General features: G+C 55.9%; 4 protein-coding genes across 4 annotated transcripts; 1 reads left to right on the top strand and 3 right to left on the bottom strand.

The window, feature by feature from the left end:
- Positions 1 to 1,502, bottom strand: LOC138716851 (mid1-interacting protein 1-B-like). The gene is made up of 2 exons (XM_069850023.1): positions 1,059 to 1,502; positions 1 to 291 (listed from the first exon to the last, which is right to left on the bottom strand). Exon 1 carries the CDS (start codon positions 1,462 to 1,464, stop codon positions 1,081 to 1,083), a length of 384 nt encoding a protein of 127 aa, XP_069706124.1. The 5' UTR covers positions 1,465 to 1,502; the 3' UTR covers positions 1 to 291; positions 1,059 to 1,080.
- Positions 1,503 to 4,365: 2,863 nt separating this feature from the next.
- On the bottom strand, positions 4,366 to 5,533 carry LOC138716850 (thyroid hormone-inducible hepatic protein-like). Its single transcript, XM_069850022.1, has one exon. The coding sequence runs from the start codon at positions 5,426 to 5,428 to the stop codon at positions 5,036 to 5,038; it is 393 nt and encodes a 130-aa protein (XP_069706123.1). The 5' UTR covers positions 5,429 to 5,533; the 3' UTR covers positions 4,366 to 5,035.
- Positions 5,534 to 9,677: 4,144 nt separating this feature from the next.
- On the top strand, positions 9,678 to 10,832 carry LOC138716849 (thyroid hormone-inducible hepatic protein-like). The gene has a single exon (XM_069850021.1). It carries the CDS (start codon positions 9,774 to 9,776, stop codon positions 10,164 to 10,166), a length of 393 nt encoding a protein of 130 aa, XP_069706122.1. The 5' UTR covers positions 9,678 to 9,773; the 3' UTR covers positions 10,167 to 10,832.
- Positions 10,833 to 15,113: 4,281 nt separating this feature from the next.
- Positions 15,114 to 19,325, bottom strand: NDUFC2 (NADH:ubiquinone oxidoreductase subunit C2). Its single transcript, XM_069850019.1, has 3 exons — positions 19,163 to 19,325; positions 16,215 to 16,358; positions 15,114 to 15,320 (listed from the first exon to the last, which is right to left on the bottom strand). The coding sequence occupies exons 1-3, from the start codon at positions 19,299 to 19,301 to the stop codon at positions 15,271 to 15,273; spliced, it is 333 nt and encodes a 110-aa protein (XP_069706120.1). The 5' UTR covers positions 19,302 to 19,325; the 3' UTR covers positions 15,114 to 15,270.
- Positions 19,326 to 20,216: the final 891 nt, after the last annotated feature.

The raw sequence follows: 20,216 nt of genomic DNA, 5'->3' as shown, positions 1-20,216 counted from the left end.
TGTTAGGGGAGGTTTAGGCACATACAGAAAAAAGCATCTCCTCAGAGTTACAATTGCCTTCTACAAAGCAATAAGAAGAAATGCTCATTTCTGCCCTTCAGAAATCCCGCTGGCACAGGGGTGAAATGAAGCAGCAAAGTTGCTGGCAGGAGCAGCTGTAGGACAAGTCATTTGATACAGACATTGCCTGGTGGGCAGACAGCCAAGCTCTGCACTGCTCACGAAGGACGTTCCTTGGTGGGACTTGGTGCAGGAGAAAAAGTGCCACTGGTCTGTGGATGACGGATCACCCTGTGGGAATAACAAACATGGTTTGGCTAGACCATCCTCATTCTTGGTCACATTTCCCCCAAAACAAAGGTTAACAAAGTCCCTGTTAATGCTCCCTGTTGTTGCTGTCACCGTTTTACACTTTTCATTTCACTACAAGGAACTTGGCCATGAACCCCATCTCTGGTGGGGCACAGGCATGTCGCCCCAAGGGTTCTCAGGGATGAAAGTCCCCCCAGCATGGTGAAGAGTTTTCCACGCCCAGGCTGGAGGAGAATTGAGGCATCTGAGAAGTTGTCAGGTGAAGTGTCAAATTTAGACATTTAGAGACCTGAACGTGCCAAATTGTTCCCTAAAAATGACTCTATGACTCTGTTGCAGTTTCCATAACAGAGAAAAGAAAAACAGCTGGCATGGTTGTGTCTGGCAGCTTCTGGAGTCTAGAGCTCAGGGTCCTTTAACCACATGGCCCTTTTCTCCCTGGGATCTTTTTTTGTCTGCCCAACAGCAGCCAGATATTGCATATGCTGCAAGCTGGGGAGCCTTGGGACCAACGTGGAGCTCACAAAATGACCTCTTTACAGTGTCACAGCTTGCAACAGTGGGCAGTTGAGAAAGAGATATCCAGGAGGATATATCTGTTGAGCAATGAAGTGCAAACTCATAACTCCTGTGATTTGGGAGTGTATGCAAACATTGTAAAAACAATCAGGTGACAGGGCAAAGGGACAAATTATGTTGCCCCTCAGCCAGCTCCTCCGTGGCACTGCATCTCCCCAAGCTCTTACCTCAGAGGCTGGCAGTGCAGGCTCAAGAGCTGGAATGATCTTCACTGAGGCTGATCTGCTCCAGGATCTGGCTGTACCGCCGGGTGAGGGCTTTAGTGTTTTTGGTGAGGTCTATCAGAACTTGCTGCAAGCCATTGACATGATGGGAGAGGCACTTTTCCAGATTGCTATCTGTACCCTCATCCGTATCAGCATCGGCAGTGGTTGGGCTCTGGTCAGTGACAGAGGCCAAGCCTTTCTCTACCATGGGCTTGATGGCCTTGAGGAGCTGGTACCGCTCATAGAGGTCTGTGGGGCCACCCGCACCTGGGGCTGCCCCCTCCTGCTGTGGGAAGACCCCTCGCAGCAGGCTGGGGAACATCACCTCCTGCTCCATCTTCTGGGTAGCTGAGAGGTACTGCTCCATGTCCCCACTCCCACAGCTCCAACAGTGCTGGTCTGGACTCTTCTTGGGGTGTTAACTCCTCCCCATCCCCACCAAGGGCTTTTTATGAGGGGCTGGGGCACATCCCTCCTCTGCTGTCTTCTCTGCCAGCCCTGGGCTGGGCTTGGTGCCCATGGGGCTGGGCTTGCCTCCAGCCCAGCTGGGGCTGGGCCATGGCTCCATGCAATCTGTCCTGGCCCAGCCTCCCCACGGCCTTCGCCTGAGCTGGCTGGGGCTCTACCTGTGTCCCCACGCTGGGAGTGAGGTGGTGAGGAGGTGTCTGTGGCCTCTCCTCCCCGTTCCTGTCACCACCATCCCCACAGTTTCAGGGCACCAGTGGGTCCAGTATCTCCGAGGGCCTTCCCCCTGCAGTGGCCAGGCTGTAGGCAGCACTGTGGGAAAACAACCTTGATTTGGGCAGTTTTGAAGAGGGTGGGAGAAGAGCAAGTGATGCCTTTTTCTGTAGAACGTGAGTTCTCCCATAAGCCATGCCTGGCCACCCTCCTTCTTCTGGGGGTCTCATGCAGCCCACCCTTGGCAAGTGGCCTCGATAACAAGCCCTGCTAGAAGGAGGAGGTGATAATGAACAGGTGATACCTGTCTGAAGAATGTTTTCCCAGAGCTGGTTGTGTTAAGGAGGAAGATGATCATCCACTAGATTAAATATGACCAGGGAATTATAAAAGAGACTTAAATCAAAGAAGCTGTTGCCTGAAAGGAAGCACAAAAGCTCCCTATGTGACAAAGATCAGCACTGAGCAGAGGGGAAGGCTCCCCTCCCTTCACCTCCTCCCAGGAGGCTGGTGGCCATCATTGCCCCGAGGACACCTTGCTGGCTCACGGCCAAGCAGGGACCCAGACCTGTGGTGCAGGGCTGTGGATTTGTGGGGTGCTTTTCCCCGGCACCTGCGTGCGTGGGCAACAGGCGGCAGCGTGGGTGTGGATGAGGCCAGGGGAGCCCCGAATCCAAAGACAGGGGAGTGCAAGCTAGGGGGTGGTGGGGCTGTGTGGTTAGGACTTCTTGGGACCGATTAGAGAAGGGTATTTGGAATCTCATATTTATATATTTAACGTTCTGGGTCAAAACTGCACTTTATCTCTTTTCTTCCCGATACTGAGCCTGTCTGCCAGGTCTCTGCTTTCTCTTTAATGCAATGTCATTAAACAGGTAAAAATAAACCTGAAATCCCGATTCCCTTCAGCAATGCAAACGGAAACGTTTGTTTCCCTGTGGCTGGTGACAGCAGCACCGGTGCCCGGGGAGCCTTTCCAGGTCAGTGTGGAGCCGTCCTCACCCTGCCAGGACAGGGAGAGCCTGATCTGCCCCGTCTGCCCTCGTCCTGCCAGGGAGCTGGGCTGGGTTTTTCCAGGACAAAGACCTCTTCTGTGACTCTCCTGTCTCTTATCAGTCATGTCCAAGAGTGGTGGCCAGCAGCAGGCCACTGTCAGGCTTGACGCATACCCAGGGCAGCGTGATGCAATGCCCTGCAATCGGAGCAGGCAGAAGTCTCCTGTGGAACAGCGGGGTGAGGACAGGCTGGCCAGACAGCAGCTCCCAGAGAGGGACCTGAGGGTCCTGCGGGATGGCAAGTGTCCCATAACTCACCAGCGTGTCTTTCCGGTTGTCCAGCGTCACAGACCTTTGCTGGGAATGTGTTGCATCTCTTATCAGTCACATGGAACAGCGGTGCTGAGCACTTGCCTGCATGTCCCTCTGTGATACTTCCCTGGGGCATCACCAGCCTCTCCAGCTGCCCAGCGCACAGCGTGAGCCAGGAGCCATTGCTGGAGGTGACCGCAGGCCTTCCTCGCTGTGACCACTGTCTCCTCCAGGTGACCTAAGTCCCATCCCTGAGTTCCAGCCAGGTAGACCACCAGAGGGACATCACCTCCTCCATGGTACTCACCTCACAGGGAAACAACTTCCCCCCATTCTTCTCGTTTCATGGGAGCCAGAGGAGCTCCAGAGGTGGTTTGGAGAATCCTTCCCCATCTTCCAGCTTCACTTCTCCCCTAGTCTGGGGCCATCACGCTCCAGCTGGCGGTGTCATTGCAATGGAGGCTGCTTAGATCTCTCCCAGTGTCCCTCTCATGCTCCATTTCCTCTTACTCAGAGAGAAGGCTGCAACCTTGCCAGGGCTGAGGAGTGGCACGGGGAGCAGATCTGCTCCTAAGTCCCCACGCTGGCTGAAGAAAGTTGTGTTTGCCAGTGTACTGGGGGTACTTGGTCCTTGGGAGCTGCTTGTGTAGAAAAGAAGCCTTTGGGCTCTGGTGCAATGAGATTCTTGGCTCTCTGCAGTCACAGACCCAGTGTTAGGGCAAGCCTCCCCTGACCTGCCATCCTTCTGGTGAGCCCTTCCACAGCCATGGCTCAGGAAGTGGGAAAATCTCACCAGATCAGTGTCCAGGACAGAAACCCTGATGGACCAAAGGAAGATGTGGGGAGCTGTGGGGCACAGGGCAGCACCAGCAGTGGGGGGACAGCCCTGAGACTGGTGACTCTTTCCTGTGAAGGCTGCTGTCTCCCTCCCTCCCTTCTGGGTGCACAGCAGGGAGGCTCAGAAAGAATTTTTTTAGGATGAGGGTGGTAAGGCACAGGAACAGGTTACCCAGAGAAGTTGTGGATGATCTGTGGTTGGACAGGGCTTTGAGCTACCTGATCTAGTGGAAGATGTCCCTGCCCACAGCAGGGGATTGGACTGGATGGTCTCTGAAGGTCCCTTCCAAGCCAAATCATCCCGTCACTCTGTGATTCTTTATCCCTTCAAATTCCCCATCACTGAACTGGAAAGTGCCACCCCAGTGGAGCCGGTGTCCCCCTGCCCCATGCCAGGGCACTCCCTGAGGGCTCCAGCCAGAAGGAAGCACCACAGTGACAATGGCTTTTCAGGGTTCATTTTATTAGCAAAGTGTGGGGGAAACGTCCCTCAGAGTCCAGGTACCAGCTGGAAAAGGGCTCAGCAGTCACAGGGGACCATCGGAGGTCAGGGCCATCATGCAGTTCCACCGCCTTTGCGCCGCTCTTTGAAAATAAAGAGCAGGGCAAGAGGTGTGCAGCTCTTCTGATGGACTTCCCAGCACGACCAGATGCTTCTTCCTATGAGGATAATGCAGTGTCTGGGTGGTCGCAACCATTGCTGGCGTTCAGTCCCAGAGCTGGGAGATCAGCTGCTGCCGCGTGAGGAGGTCAAGCAGGGCTGTGGAAGAGCCCATGATGGCCAGTGATGGGGCCGTCCTCTCCTTCATGCCACCAGCACCATCCTGCAACGGCAGCTGTCCTTAGCCCCAAATATGTCCCCAGGGAGAGACCCGTTCCACTGTTCCCAGGTCTGTAGACCCAAAACCCCCAGGGTCTCTGAAGGGCAGGGTGGGATGTGTCCCTTCTTTCAGCTTGGACATCGGCAGCATTTGAGGGGACAGCCCCAGTTTCAAGGCTTTCCCCAGGAGCTTCCCAACCCTGCAGTGTGGGGACTTCCTCAGGACATCAGCCACCCAGTGCCCCAGGGCCTCCGGGCTCCATGTCCCCAGGTCTTACCTGGTGGCCAGGGCACGGTCACCAGCTAGGCTGTCCCTCGCTGGGGCTGATCTGCTCCAGGATCTGGCTGTACCTCCGGGTGAGGGCGTTGGTGTCCCTGGTGAGGTGGGTGAGGACCTGCTGCAAGCCAGCCAGGTGGTGGGACAGGCGCTCCTCCAGCTGGGCGTCCATGGTGTCATCGTCATCCGAGGAGGTATCAGTGTCAGTGTTGGCACTGGTCGGGCTCTGGTCGGTGACAGAGGCCAGGCCTTTCTCTACCATGGGCTTGATGGCCTTGAGGAGCTGGTAGCGCTCGTAGAGGTCCGTGTGGCCACCGGCAGCCCCCTCCTGCTGCGGGAAGACCCCTCGCAGCAGGCTGGGGAACATCACCTCCTGCTCCATCTTCTGGGTGGCCGAGAGGTACTGCTCCATGTCCCCACTCCCGCAGCTCTGACAGTGCTGGTCTGGGCTCTCCTCGGGATGCTGCCTGCTCCCCGTCCCTGACGAGAGCTTTTTATGTGGTGCTGGGGCACGTCCCTCTTCTGCTCTCCTCTCCGTCCTTGCTGCCACCCCGGCTGCAGGGCCAGGCTTGGCTGCAGCCCAGCTGGGGTTTGGCCATGCCATGTTCCTGGCTTTGTGCAATCTGCCCGCGTCCAGCCTCCCCACGGCCTTCACCCGAGCTGGCCGGGGCTCTGGCTGCGGGCGGTGAGGAGGTGTCTGGGGCCTCTCCTGTCCCTTCCCATGTCCCCCAACACAGCGCTTCTGGGGCAGTGGGGACAGTCCTGCCCTGCTGCGCGGGCTGCCGGGGGTCTCCCCTCTCCTCTCTTCTCGCTGCCACGCGCTCCGAACGTGAACCCCGCAGGGACATTGAGCAATCGCCTCCTGCGGACGTATGGAAAATCACCCTGGGGACGCACTGACACGTGGGGTCACAGGTGGGAGCTTGGGACTCCGCAGCCAGCCGGTGCCCAGCCACAGGCGTCCCTAGAAATGTCCCCTTTCCCTTGGCTCTTCTTGAGCCGGGCAGGGACAGGGACGGGTGACTGGCACCCTGATGGGACATGGCTACTGTGGCCAGGAGCCCTTGCTGCCCACGGGGGAGTGAGTCGCCGCCACCCCCCTACCCGCCATCCCCGTTCCAGAGCAAAGGCCATGGCTGGGGCTACGGTCGGCACTGCCATCCCCCTGTGTCCCTGCACGGTGTGGCAATCAGGGAGATTGTTCTATTTAGGGAAAGGCCATGGGGTCTCTTGTCCCTTATGCAATCCTTTGTGGTGGCAGCTCTCCCACTCCCCTGACACATGCCCGCACTGCTGCCTGCCTTCTGCTCCCTGGTTGTCTCCAGCATTTCCGAGTGCCCTGCTCTGGGGCTCAGCACTGCACACCCATGTCTGAATGCACTTGGCCCCATGCTTTTGGGCATCTGGGCCCCCACAGATCTTCCTCGAGGTGTGTGGACATGGATGTACATGGTGTCCCCCCAGTGTGGGCATGGTGGCCTGTATTCACCTTCAGGATGGAACTTCACTGTGGGGTTCATGGAGGACACATTGCTCTGCAGCTGCTACTAGCAGCCATCAACTTCTACTGGGATATGTCCTTTCCACTGGGGATGTGTGGGCAGGTGTCACCCCAGCCAGGCCCTAAAAGGGGGCTCAATGCCATGAAAAAATCAGGAGGGCTAAGGCCCAACTAGAAATCAGATTGGGTAAGTCTGTGAAAGGTAATAAACAATCTTTTTATAAATACATTAACAATAAAAGGAGGACTAGGGAGAATATACAGTCCCTATTGGATGCAGAAGGAACAACAGTGGCAGGGAATGAGGAAAAAGCTGAGGTACTTAATGCCTCCTTTGCCTCAGTCTTTAATTGTAAAGAAAGTTGTTCCCTCTGTGTACAAATCTAGGAGTTAGAGGAGCAGAATGAGGCTCCCATGATCCAAGAGGAGGCGATTAGAGACTTGCTTGCCCAGCTAGACACTCACAAGTCTATGGGGCCGGATGGGAACCATCCAAGAGTATTTAGGGAGCTGGTGGATGTGCTTGCCAAACCCCTTTCCATTATCTTCCAACAGTCCTGGAAGACTAAGGAAGTTGTACTGGGTCCATCCCTGTTCAATGTCTTTATCAAGACCTGGATTAAGGCATTGAGTGCACCCTTAGCAAGTTTGTGGACAATACTAAGCTGGGTGGAAGCATGGATCTGATGGAGGGTAGGGAGGCTCTGCAAAGATATCTGAACAGCGGACTGCTAGGCTGAGACCAGTGGGATGATGTTTAACAAGGCCAGATGCCGGGTCCTGCACTTGAGGCACAACAACCCTATGCAGTGCTACAGACTAGGAGAAGTCTGTCTAGAAAGCTGCCTGGAGGAGAAAGACCTGGGAGTGTTGGTTGACAGCCGACTGAATATGAGCCAGCAGTGTGCCCAGGTGGCCAAGAAGGCCAATGGCATCTTGGCTTGGATCAGAAACAGCATGACCAGCAGGACCAGGGAGGTTATTCTCCCTCTGTACTTGAATGCTGTGTTCAGTTCTGGGCCCCTCACCACAAGAAGGATGTTGAGGCTCTGGAGCGAGTCCAGAGAAGAGCAACGAAGCTGGTGAGGGGGCTGGAGAACAGGCCTTATGAAGAACGGCTGAGAGAGCTGGGGTTGTTTAGCCTGGAGAAGAGGAGGCTGAGGGGAGACCTCATTGCTCTCTACAACTACCTGAAAGGAGGTTGTGGAGAGGAAGGTGCTGGCCTCTTCTCCCAAGTGACAGGGGACAGGACGAGAAGCTCCACCAGGGAAGGTTTAGGCTGGACATTAAGAAAAAATTTTTCATGGAAAGGGTTTTAGGCACTGGCAGAGGCTGCCCAGGGCAGGGGTTGAGTCACCTTCCCTGGAGGTGTTTAAGGGACGGGTGGATGGGGTGCTGAGGGGCATGGTTTAGTGTTTGATAGGAATGGTTGGACTCGATGATCCGGTGGGTCTTTTCCAACCTGGTGATTCTATGATTCTATGATTTCCCAGGATGGAGTTTCCTCCCCAAGCCATGGGGACATCCCTGTCACAACATCGCTCTCTCTTCGCGAGGCAGCTGGGCCACAGGGAGATCTGACAGCAGGAGGTGATGGGTACAACATGGGTACACCCAAGGCCATGCGTGTGGTGGCTTTTTCCCCCTCTGGCTGGGGATGGACTCGCCAGGGCGATGCTGGGTTGGGAGGAAGCTTTCCTAAATGTGAGATCTGTGGCAGCAGAGACCCAAGGATCTCGTTGGACTTCCTGGGGGCTCTGATGTCCTTGAGCAGCCTCCTCTGTCCCTTACCGAGGGCTGGGCACCCTCTTTCTGCTCAGCCTGTCCCCAGCAATTCTGCAGCCTCATGGTGACTGTCCTTGGCTCCAGTCTCTGCATCTTTCCACCAGCTCCTTCCATTGCTGCTGGCAGTGGCAGCTCCTCATGGCCTCTCCCCGAAGGATGCGGTGGACTGGGCGGGGGGGTGGGGAGGGCAGTTTTGGTTGTTGTTTTTTCTGGAGGCATAGGGAGGGTTTCAGGATGATCCATGTCCCAAGGACATCTGGGGAGTCACTTGGGGCTGCAGAGCTCCTGCAGTTCCCTGACCTGTTGCCTCAAGTGATGTGATATCGCAGAAGGATGATGACAAAGCTGAAACAAGGAAACTGGGGATGAGAATATGCCAAGTGTCCCTCTGCCACCAGAGCTCCGTAATGCCCCTCACAGCAGCTCCACGGTGGTCCAGGTGCATGACGTGATGAAGCGCATGGCAACAATCTGCTTGGGGTTAGCAGCTCTTAGACACCTCTGAGCAGCACTGAGCCCCAGAGCAGGGCACTATGAAATGATGCTGACAACCAGGAAGAGAAAAGAGGGGTGTTGGGGACATCTCTGGGGTGCAGAAGGCAGTCAGCACTGTGGGCACATGTCAGGGCTGCATAAGGATTGCATAAGGGACAAGAGACCCCATGGCCTTTCCCTAAATAGAACAATCTCCCTGATTGCCACACCGTGCAGGGACACAGGGGGATGGCAGTGCCGACCGTAGCCCCAGCCATGGCCTTTGCCATGAACGGGGATGGCGGGTAGGGGGGTGGCGGCGACTCACTCCCCCGTGGGCAGCAAGGGCTCCTGGCCACAGTAGCCATGTCCCATCAGGGTGCCAGTCACCCGTCCCTGTCCCTGCCCGGCTCAAGAAGAGCCAAGGGAAAGGGGACATTTCTAGGGACGCCTGTGGCTGGGCACCGGCTGGCTGCGGAGTCCCAAGCTCCCACCTGTGACCCCACGTGTCAGTGCGTCCCCAGGGTGATTTTCCATACGTCCGCAGGAGGCGATTGCTCAATGTCCCTGCGGGGTTCACGTTCGGAGCGCATGGCAGCGAGAAGAGAGGAGAGGGGAGACCCCCGGCAGCCCGCGCAGCAGGGCAGGACTGTCCCCACTGCCCCAGAAGCGCTGTGTTGGGGGACATGGGAAGGGACAGGAGAGGCCCCAGACACCTCCTCACCGCCCGCAGCCAGAGCCCCGGCCAGCTCGGGTGAAGGCCGTGGGGAGGCTGGACGCGGGCAGATTGCACAAAGCCAGGAACATGGCATGGCCAAACCCCAGCTGGGCTGCAGCCAAGCCTGGCCCCGCAGCCGGGGTGGCAGCAAGGACGGAGAGGAGAGCAGAAGAGGGACGTGCCCCAGCACCACATAAAAAGCTCTCATCAGGGACGGGGAGCAGGCAGCATCCCGAGAAGAGCCCAGACCAGCACTGTCAGAGCTGCGGGAGTGGGGACATGGAGCAGTACCTCTCGGCCACCCAGAAGATGGAGCAGGAGGTGATGTTCCCCAGCCTGCTGCGAGGGGTCTTCCCGCAGCAGGAGGGGGCTGCCGGTGGCCACACGGACCTCTACGAGCGCTACCAGCTCCTCAAGGCCATCAAGCCCATGGTAGAGAAAGGCCTGGCCTCTGTCACTGACCAGAGCCCGACCAGTGCCAACACTGACACTGATACCTCCTCGGATGACGATGACACCATGGACGCCCAGCTGGAGGAGCGCCTGTCCCACCACCTGGCTGGCTTGCAGCAGGTCCTCACCCACCTCACCAGGGACACCAACGCCCTCACCCGGAGGTACAGCCAGATCCTGGAGCAGATCAGCCCCAGCGAGGGACAGCCTAGCTGGTGACCGTGCCCTGGCCACCAGGTAAGACCTGGGGACATGGAGCCCGGAGGCCCTGGGGCACTGGGTGGCTGATGTCCTGAGGAAGTCCCCACACTGCAGGGTTGGGATGCTCCTGGGGAAAGCCTTGAAACTGGGGCTGTCCCCTCAAATGCTGCCGATGTCCAAGCTGAAAGAAGGGACACATCCCATCCTGCCCTTCAGAGACCCTGGGGGTTTTGGGTCTACAGACCTGGGAACAGTGGAACGGGTCTCTCCCTGGGGACGTATTTGGGGCTAAGGACAGCTGCCGTTGCAGGATGGTGCTGGTGGCATGAAGGAGAGGACGGCCCCATCACTGGCCATTATGGGCTCTTCCACAGCCCTGCTCGACCTCCTCACGCGGCAGCAGCTGATCTCCCAGCTCTGGGACTGAACGCCAGCAATGGTTGCGACCACCCAGACACTGCATTATCCTCATAGGAAGAAGCATCTGGTCGTGCTGGGAAGTCCATCAGAAGAGCTGCACACCTCTTGCCCTGCTCTTTATTTTCAAAGAGCGGCGCAAAGGCGGTGGAACTGCATGATGGCCCTGACCTCCGATGGTCCCCTGTGACTGCTGAGCCCTTTTCCAGCTGGTACCTGGACTCTGAGGGACCTTTCCCCCACACTTTGCTAATAAAATGAACCCTGAAAAGCCATTGTCACTGTGGTGCTTCCTTCTGGCTGGAGCCCTCAGGGAGTGCCCTGGCATGGGGCAGGGGGACACCGGCTCCACTGGGGTGGCACTTTCCAGTTCAGTGATGGGGAATTTGAAGGGATAAAGAATCACAGAGTGACGGGATGATTTGGCTTGGAAGGGACCTTCAGAGACCATCCAGTCCAATCCCCTGCTGTGGGCAGGGACATCTTCCACTAGATCAGGTAGCTCAAAGCCCTGTCCAACCACAGATCATCCACAACTTCTCTGGGTAACCTGTTCCTGTGCCTTACCACCCTCATCCTAAAAAAATTCTTTCTGAGCCTCCCTGCTGTGCACCCAGAAGGGAGGGAGGGAGACAGCAGCCTTCACAGGAAAGAGTCACCAGTCTCAGGGCTGTCCCCCCACTGCTGGTGCTGCCCTGTGCCCCACAGCTCCCCACATCTTCCTTTGGTCCATCAGGGTTTCTGTCCTGGAGCTCACCAAGGTGGGCTGAGAGCCAGCAAAGTGGCTCAGCCCCTCTTGGAAGTAACCGCCCCCCAGCCCCGTGTCCAGGACTGGGTCACGATGCAGACTCCTATCTCCTCTTGGCTGTTCAGGAATTTTCTCCTGCCTGTCAGTCCTGCCTTGGTTTGCCTCATGCTCCCTGCAGTGGAGGGACCCCCGCAACCAGTGGCTGAGTAGCCCGTGGTGGTGTGGGGTCTGTGGAGGGTGGCTCTGGCAACTCCGCCACTCAGAGAAGAGAGGGACCCCACTGGGAGGCTACGGCAGTTGGAGGCCAAACCTGGAGCCCTCTGACACCTGAAAGAGTGCCAGGCAGATCTGAGCAAAGACAGAGACAGTAGCGGCAGATCTCGGGGGAGGCAGAGACACCGCAAGATTAAAAAAGCTGTACTGAGGTGGTGCTGAGGATGACACGGGGACACTCAGGACACTGATCTGGTGAGATTTTCCCTCTTCCTGAGCCATGGCTGTGGAAGGGCTCACCGGGAGGATGGCAGGTCAGGGGAGGCTTGCCCTAACACTGGGTCTGTGACTGCAGAGAGCCAAGAATCTCATTGCACCAGAGCCCAAAGGCTTCTTTTCTACACAAGCAGCTCCCAAGGACCAAGTACCCCCAGTACACTGGCAAACACAACTTTCTTCAGCCAGCGTGGGGACTTAGGAGCAGATCTGCTCCCCGTGCCACTCCTCAGCCCTGGCAAGGTTGCAGCCTTCTCTCTGAGTAAGAGGAAATGGAGCATGAGAGGGACACTGGGAGAGATCTAAGCAGCCTCCATTGCAATGACACCTCCAGCTGGAGCGTGATGGCCCCAGACTAGGGGAGAAGTGAAGCTGGAAGATGGGGAAGGATTCTCCAAACCACCTCTGGAGCTCCTCTGGCTCCCATGAAACGAGAAGAATGGGGGGAAGTTGTTTCCCTGTGAGGTGAGTACCATGGAGGAGGTGATGTCCCTCTGGTGGTCTACCTGGCTGGAACTCAGGGATGGGACTTAGGTCACCTGGAGGAGACAGTGGTCACAGCGAGGAAGGCCTGCGGTCACCTCCAGCAATGGCTCCTGGCTCACGCTGTGCGCTGGGCAGCTGGAGAGGCTGGTGATGCCCCAGGGAAGTATCACAGAGGGACATGTAGGCAAGTGCTCAGCACCGCTGTTCCACGTGACTGATAAGAGATGCAACACATTCCCAGCAAAGGTCTGTGACGCTGGACAACCGGAAAGACACGCTGGTGAGTTATGGGACACTTGCCATCCCGCAGGACCCTCAGGTCCCTCTCTGGGAGCTGCTGTCTGGCCAACCCGTCCTCACCCCGCTGTTCCACAGGAGACTTCTGCCTGCTCCGATTGCAGGGCATTGCATCACGCTGCCCTGGGTATGCGTCAAGCCTGACAGTGGCCTGCTGCTGGCCACCACTCTTGGACATGACTGATAAGAGACAGGAGAGTCACAGAAGAGGTCTTTGTCCTGGAAAAACCCAGCCCAGCTCCCTGGCAGGACGAGGGCAGACGGGGCAGATCAGGCTCTCCCTGTTCTGGCAGGGTGAGGACGGCTCCACACTGACCTGGAAAGGCTCCCCGGGCACCGGTGCTGCTGTCACCAGCCACGGGGAAACAAACGTTTCCGTTTGCATTGCTGAAGGGAATCGGGATTTCAGGTTTATTTTTACCTGTTTAACGACATTGCATTAAAGAGAAAGCAGAGATCTGGCAGACAGGCTCAGTATCGGGAAGAAAAGAGATAAAGTGCAGTTTTGACCCAGAACGTTAAATATATGAGATTCCAAATACCCTTCTCTAATCGGTCCCAAGAAGTCCTAACCACACAGCCCCACCACCCCCTAGCTTGCACTCCCCTGTCTTTGGATTCGGGGCTCCCCTGGCCTCATCCACACCCACGCTGCCGCCTGTTGCCCACGCACGCAGGTGCTGGGGAGAAGCACCCCACAAATCCACAGCCCTGCACCACAGGTCTGGGTCCCTGCTTGGCTGTGCGCCAGCAAGGTGTCCTTGGGGCAATGATGGCCACCAGCCTCCTGGGAGGAGGTGGAGGGATGGGAGCCTTCCCCTCTGCTCAGTGCTGATGGGACACGTCCAACTGCTGAGTCCAGTCTGGCTCCCCAGTCCACGAGAGACACGGACATACTGGGTAGAGTCCAGTGAAGGGCCATGAAGGTGATGAAGGACCTGAAGCACCTTCCATAGGAGGAAGGGCTGAGAGAGGTGGGACTGTTCATCCTGGAGAAGTTCAGCTGGATCTTATCTGTTTGTATAAAGACTTAGTGGAGGATGTGGAGAAGGTGAGCCAGGCTCTTCCCAGTGGTGCCCAGTGGCAGGACAAGAGCTGATGGGTAAAGGCTGAAGTCCAGGAAATCCCATCCAAACAGAAGAACAACATTTTCCCTAAAACTGAGGACGGTCAAACACCATCAGAGGCTGCCCAGAGAGGTGGTGGAGTCTCCATCCTTGGAGTTATCCAAAACCGAACCAGTCACAGTCCTGGTCAAGGAGCTGTTGCTGGCCCAGCTTGAGCAGGGCTGTCATTCCCACATCCCAATTTAGTCCAGCAGATAATCATCTTCCTTTTTAACATAGCCTGTTTTTAGCAATTATCTTTCACTAGAGCAAGTTGCTTAGAAGTCTCCTTCAGCCTGGCCTTAAACACTTCCAGGAATGGGGCATCCAAATCTCTGGGCAATCTATTCCACTCTGTCACATCTATCAATCTAAGAAAATTGTTCCTTATGTTGACAGCAATGGCAGAAGTTGGTGCCGTTTCAGAGCACAAGGTGTGGTTCTGCTGTACACACAGCACAGACATGCTTGGATGTGGGGGGACACACTCATCCCTGTCCCTCTTGCAGAGGGCATGGCCAACAAGGAATGCACACAGAGCGAGGCGAGGCAGTGGCCACAGCGCTGGCTGCAAACACAGCTCTGCTGGCACGACCGTTCTCACCAGCTGAGGTTCTGCTGAACCATCACCAGGAAGCAGAATCAGGCCCTGTTGCTGAGGCAAGGGGAGGGCCCCAAGTGTTCCAGACCTCAGCAAAGCATCCAGATGGAGGCAGCGGGGAGGTAACAGCACCTGGAGCAGAGTAAGAGGCTTCCCCAGGGATAAGGCTCTCAAGAAAATGCTTTGAGACACTGCACAGAGCAGAAAGTCACACACTGGGGAATGCAACAGCGCAGAAGAAAGCCGGGGCAGGTGCTGAAAACCACCACAGGAGATGGGTAGTGGGATAAAAAACATTCACAACTGGAGCAGTCTCAATGTTTTCTTTTCCCTTTCCAGACTTGAACATTTAAAAATAACTGTAAGTGCTCCAAGCACCACAGGAGCCAAGCATCCTAAAGGGAAATTCAGAAGAGCTGCAGATCCTTGGTGAGTCTGGGAAATGTTTGGATTCAATATGTGGATTCGAGAGCCACAAACCAAGTCAGAAAGTAGAAAGATTGGATCCTGATCCCCAGCAAAGCAGCGGGGAACTAATTACCAGGACAGAATTAATTTCAGAGCAAGACTCTGGCTACATGGTCATCAGGGGCTGGTCCAGAGCATGTTCAAAGGTTAGGAAAAACACCAGTGAGAAATAAAAAGGAGGAATTTACGTAACTCCTTGCTGGGTTTTTGGGGTTTGGGTTTTTTTTTTTTTCATAAGATATATACTGCATAAACAATCTTCCATGTGCACAATAAAATAATTTAAAAAGGAGTGAATCAAATACCAGTCACCTATCTATTGATAAACCATAACAGAACAGAAGAACAAATAATTAAACATCAGGTATTTAATCATAGCCTTTATTACATGAAAGCCAGTGATGGTGCATTTTCTAAGCCATGGAGAGTCGAGTGGTTACAGCCAGCCCCCACCTAAATACTTCATACGGGATTAGTTAATCCGGTGATGTGTTGCCACTGGAGAAATCCTCAGCGAACAGGGTAAAAAGTCTCCAAAAGCTCTCCCATTCTTTTCTTTTCTGCAAGAGGCAAAGGGGGAGTTGCAAACACCTTTGAGCATTCTAGAGAGACTTCAGAAGATTTTTACATTAAAGTCCCCAGGTTAACAAAGCCAATAAAACTGTGAGGTTTGCCACCAACAGCAAACTATTAGCTTGCTGCATTAAATAAACACGTAACTACTTTTCCATAGGGCTCTCCACAGATCCCTGGGAAGAGAACTCAGTATTAACAGTTCCTTGTTTTTATATATTCCTGCTGATATGGCATGATGCAGATCATAATCCAACAGCCAGAGTCATATAGCCGTATTTTATTAGAAAATAGACAATTTTCCCCTAAATTTGCCACTGCACTGCTGGGCCTAGCGACCACACTTAGTAAAACACTGCTCTTCACCAAGGCTCTAAGGCAGCAGGAACCAAGTGTTTCAGGCTTCCTGACATTTCTATTTATTCTTTTTTCACCTACTCTCCTTACTTTCTGTATACTCACCATATCCTTTTTAGATCGACATGCACTGTCATTTTACAAGAGTAAGGAGTAAAATCTTGACTTTAAAATAAACCCCATGATTTCTAACTTTCATTATTTCCTTTGTTTCTCCTTCACTGGCACAACTTTGGTCTATTCTTAGTATCTTTTGGCCCTTCAATTTTTATATTAAAATAAGCTTTTAGGAGAAGTAGTTTGTCTACAGGACAGCTGATCAGCTTAATAAAAGTATCTGTCTTCCTATCATAAAATCCTTAATACTGCAGTGTAGAAGCAGGACAGAGTTAGCATTCAATATGACTCGTTAGAACAGAACAGATTCTGCAAGAAACCTAGCGACACCGTTACATACATTAGCTCTTATTAACCAGTACCTTACGCCAGACTAAGGTCTTTCTTAATACACCAACTTATTGTACCTTCTTTCTTAAAGTCTTCCGGGTGCTGCCTGACATACTCAAACAACTCTCTGTCCAGTTTGGCATGGATATATTCCGTGCGCTTAGTAAGGAAGTAGCCAACAAACCATCCCACGGTAGTGAGCAGTACCTGGCGGTGAATACCTGCAGCAGAAAGCAGATTATCCCCCTTTCTTGCCCACCTCCTGGCCCTAGGCGGGCCCCTGGCTTTCCTCCGTCATCCCCAGATGCTTAGGTGTCAGACACCTCAGCTCCTCGCTCCCCACCTTGCCCCTCCAGACAGGATCCCTGTGTCCCTACAGCAGCCTCCAGTGCCTGCCAGCCCCTACAGAGCCTCTCCCTTTCCTCAGGGGTCCTTCCCCTTCCTGCCCCCCCCATCCCTCAGAGAGCCACCCCAAATCCTCGCCTTCCTGCTAAGATGTCCCTTTCCCCAGCCCCCTCTAACTACCTCCCATGGCTGCTGCCGAAAGACCCCTCACCTCAGGGCTCTTCATCTTCACTCCTGCCCTATAATCTTCACAAAGTCACCCAAATCCCACAATGCAACCCTTGCCCCCAGTTCCCAACAGACCCTCACCTCAGGGCAATCCTTCCTTCCCGCCCCTGTATCCCTCAGTCACCCCAAATCCCACGGACCCCCTTCTCCAGCCTTCCCAACCCTCTCTCCCCCTCCACCCTGTCACTTCAGGGCCCCCTCCCCTTCCTCCATCCCCTGTATCCTTCACTGTCACCGCAAATACCACAGACCCTATTCCCGAGCCTCTCAATCCCTCCGCTCCCCGATTCTCTCACCTCAGGGCTCCCGTCCCTCTATCCCTCAATCACCTCAAATCCCATGGACCCCCTTCCCTAGCAACCCCAGCCCCTCACCTCAGAGCCCCCTCCCCTTCATTCCTCAGCCACCCCAAATCCCCCAGCCCCTCACCTCAGGGCTCCCTCCTCTTCCCTTCCACCTGTGCTTCTCTCAGTCACCCCAAATCCCACGGCCCCACCTTTCCACCCACCTCTGCCCCACCCCCAGCCCCTCACCACAGGACCTCCTACCCTTCCCTCCTGCCCTTACATCCCTCACAGTCACCCCAAATTCCACAGACACCCTTCCCCAGTCCCTCACTTCATGCTCCCCTCCTCACTGCCAGTCATCCCAAATTCCAAGGATCCCAGCCTGCAGTCCCCCAGCTCCCTCTGTCCCTGCATCTCCTCATCTCAGGTCCCCCTCCCCTTGTCTCCAAGCCATGTATCCCTCACAGTTACCCCAAATCCCAACGACTTTATGACTCCCTTCCCCAGCCCCTCACGTCAGGACCTCCTCCCCTTCCCTCCTGCCCCTCTATCCCTCAGTCACCCCAATGCCCACATACTCCCCTCCCGACTGCCACTCACCCCAAATCCCGCAGACCTCATTCCCCCAACACCTGTGCTACCCCCTCAGTCCCTCACCTCAGGCCCCCCTCCCCTTCCCCCATGCTCCCGTATCCCTTGGAGTCACCTCAAATCCCACAGACCTCCTTCCCCAGCCCCGCTCCCCGTCCCCTCTGCCACCCCCAGCCCCTCACCTCAGGGCACCATCCCCTTCCCTCTCAGTCTTATATCCCCCAGAGTCATCCCAAATCCCACAGATCACCTTTCCTAGCCCCACATAACCCCTCTAATTCTCCCATCCCCGCACCTCAGGGCCTTCTCCCCTTCCCTCCTAGTCTTATATCCCTCACAGTTACCCCAAACCCCAGATATCCCTTTTCCCAGCCTCCCCCATTCCTTCACCTCAGCCCCCCCTCTTTTCCCTCCATCCCTCTATTCCTTACAGTTACCTCAAAACCCACAGACCCCATTCCCCACCGCCCCAGTCCCCTCGGAACCCCAGTCCCTCACCTCAGGGCCCCCTCCCCTTCCCTCCTAGTCTTATATCCCTCCTTTATATAACCTCAAATCCCACAGATCCCCTTTCCCAGCCCGCCCCCCGGCCCTCACTTCAGCTCCTCTCTTCCCCCCAGCCCCTCCATCCCTCAGAGTCACCTCAAACCCCACAGACTCCAGTCCCCACCCCACCAAACCCCTCTGCCCCCACTGCTCACTGCAGCCTCTTTCCTTTCCCCCCGCCCCTCCATCCCCCACAGTCACCTCAAATCCCAGATTCCCTTTCCCAGGGTCCTCATCCCTTCACCCCAGCTGCTCTCTTCACCTCACCCTCCATCCCTCCCAGTCACCTCAAATCCCACAGACCCCATTCCCCACCCACGTCCCCCTATGCCCCTCCATGCACTCACCTCATGCCCCTCTTCCTGCCCACCCCTGTGTCCCTCCCAGTCACCTCAAATCCCAGGGATCCCTTTTCCCAGCCTGCCCCCCTTCACCTCCGCTCTCCTCTTCCCCTCCCCCCCCACCCCTCTATCCCTCACAGTGACCCCAAATCCCAATGGACCCCCTTCCCAGCCTCTCACTTCAGGACCCCCTTCCCTCCCCGTCCTGTATCCCTCCCAGTCACCTCAAATCCCACAACCCCCTTTCCCCACTTTCCATTCCCCTCTGTCCCCCTATTCCTTCACCTCAGGACCCTCCTCTTCCCTCCTACCCTGTATCCCTCTCAGTCACCTCAAATCCCAGATTCCCTTTCCCAGCCCCACCCCAACCCTTCACCTCAGCCCCTCTCTTTCCCCCCCATTCCTCTCTCCCTCAGTCACCCCAAATCTCAACGGACCCCCCTCTCCTTCCCTCCCACCCCTACATCCTTCAGGCACTTCAAAACCCACAGACTCCTTCCCCACCTCCCCAGTCCCCTCTGCTCCCCCATCCCTCCACCTCAGCCCCCCTCTTTCCTTCCCACCCCTCTATCCATCCCAGTCACCTCAAAATCCCACGGACCCCCATTCCCAGCCCCCAAGCCCCCCCTGCCCTCAGCCCCGCCCCTCCCGTCCCAGCCCTCCACCCCTCCCAGTCCCCTCCCGCACCGGCTCGGAGGATGGGGCGGTGGTTGTAGCCGTTGTCCAGCAGCGCCGCCACCCACCCGACCAGCCCGAGCCAGGCCGAGCCCTTGTTGAGCAGCGGGGGCGGCGGCAGCGCGCGGGCCTCGGCGGGCAGCAGCGGCATGGCGGCCGGGTCACCGCGGGCCCCGCGCTCCGCCCCGCCCCGCGCCCGCGTGATCGCGTTCCGCCCGCCCGACGTTCCGGCACCGAGGGGCGGGGCGGGCGGGGCCGGGCGGCGCCTCGTGGGTTGGGCTGGAAGGGAGCTTGAAGGTCACCCCGTTCCAAGGCTCCGCTACCTCCCACTGGATCAGGCTGCCCATCCAACCCATCCAACTTAACCTTGAACACCTCCAGGGATGGGGAATCCACAGCCTCCCTGGGCAACCTGTGCCGATGCCTCACCGCTCTCATGGTGAAGAAATTCTTCTTAATGTCTAATCTAAATCTGCCCCTCTCCAATTTATACCTGTTCCCCCTCATCCGATCACTACAGGCCTTTGTGAACAGTCCCTCCCCAGCTTTCTTGTAGCCCCTTTCAGGTACTGGAAGGTCACTATAAGATCTCGGAGCCTTCCCTTCTCCAGCCTGAACAACCCAACTCTCTCAGCCTGTCCTCATATGGAAGGTGCTCCAGCCCTTGGACCATCTTCATAGCCTCCTCTGGACCAGCAGCTCCATATCCTTCTTATTTGAGGATTCCAGAACCAGAGACTTGTCATAGAATCATAGAATCACTAGGTTGGAAAAGACCCCCAGGATCATCAAGTCCAACCATTCCTATCAAATACTAGTCTTAGATAGTTTATTTGCTGTTATTTTCAGTATCAAAACAATGAAGGCTGTGGAGGACCGGCACCCGGCCAATACTTCAGGAACAAAAAAAAGATGGAAGGTCAAGATAACCCTTATTTCAAACTTTAGATGGAAGCTTCAAGGGGAGGCAGATGCCAGCTGTATAGAGGAGGGGGCTGCTTTGCAGACCTCAGACTCAGTAAAGGACTGTGGGGAGCATGTGTGAGGGGGAGGACACCTATTATAA

This window comes from Phaenicophaeus curvirostris, chromosome 1, assembly GCF_032191515.1.
Source record: "Phaenicophaeus curvirostris isolate KB17595 chromosome 1, BPBGC_Pcur_1.0, whole genome shotgun sequence".
Classification (NCBI taxonomy): domain Eukaryota; kingdom Metazoa; phylum Chordata; class Aves; order Cuculiformes; family Cuculidae; genus Phaenicophaeus; species Phaenicophaeus curvirostris.
This window is presented reverse-complemented; position numbering and strand designations above follow the sequence as displayed.

Excerpts from the sequence above, each read along its gene's own strand:
- LOC138716851 (XM_069850023.1), bottom strand. The coding sequence starts at position 1,464 with ATGGAGCAGTACCTCTCAGCTACCCAGAAGATGGAGCAGGAGGTGATG.
- LOC138716850 (XM_069850022.1), bottom strand. The coding sequence starts at position 5,428 with ATGGAGCAGTACCTCTCGGCCACCCAGAAGATGGAGCAGGAGGTGATG.
- LOC138716849 (XM_069850021.1), top strand. The coding sequence starts at position 9,774 with ATGGAGCAGTACCTCTCGGCCACCCAGAAGATGGAGCAGGAGGTGATG.
- NDUFC2 (XM_069850019.1), bottom strand. The coding sequence starts at position 19,301 with ATGCCGCTGCTGCCCGCCGAGGCCCGCGCGCTGCCGCCGCCCCCGCTG. Across the intron at positions 16,359-19,162 it reads CCGCCCCATCCTCCGAGCCG|GTATTCACCGCCAGGTACTG; the intron begins GTGCGGGAGGGG and ends TTTCTGCTGCAG. Across the intron at positions 15,321-16,214 it reads GGAAGACTTTAAGAAAGAAG|AAAAGAAAAGAATGGGAGAG; the intron begins GTACAATAAGTT and ends TGCCTCTTGCAG.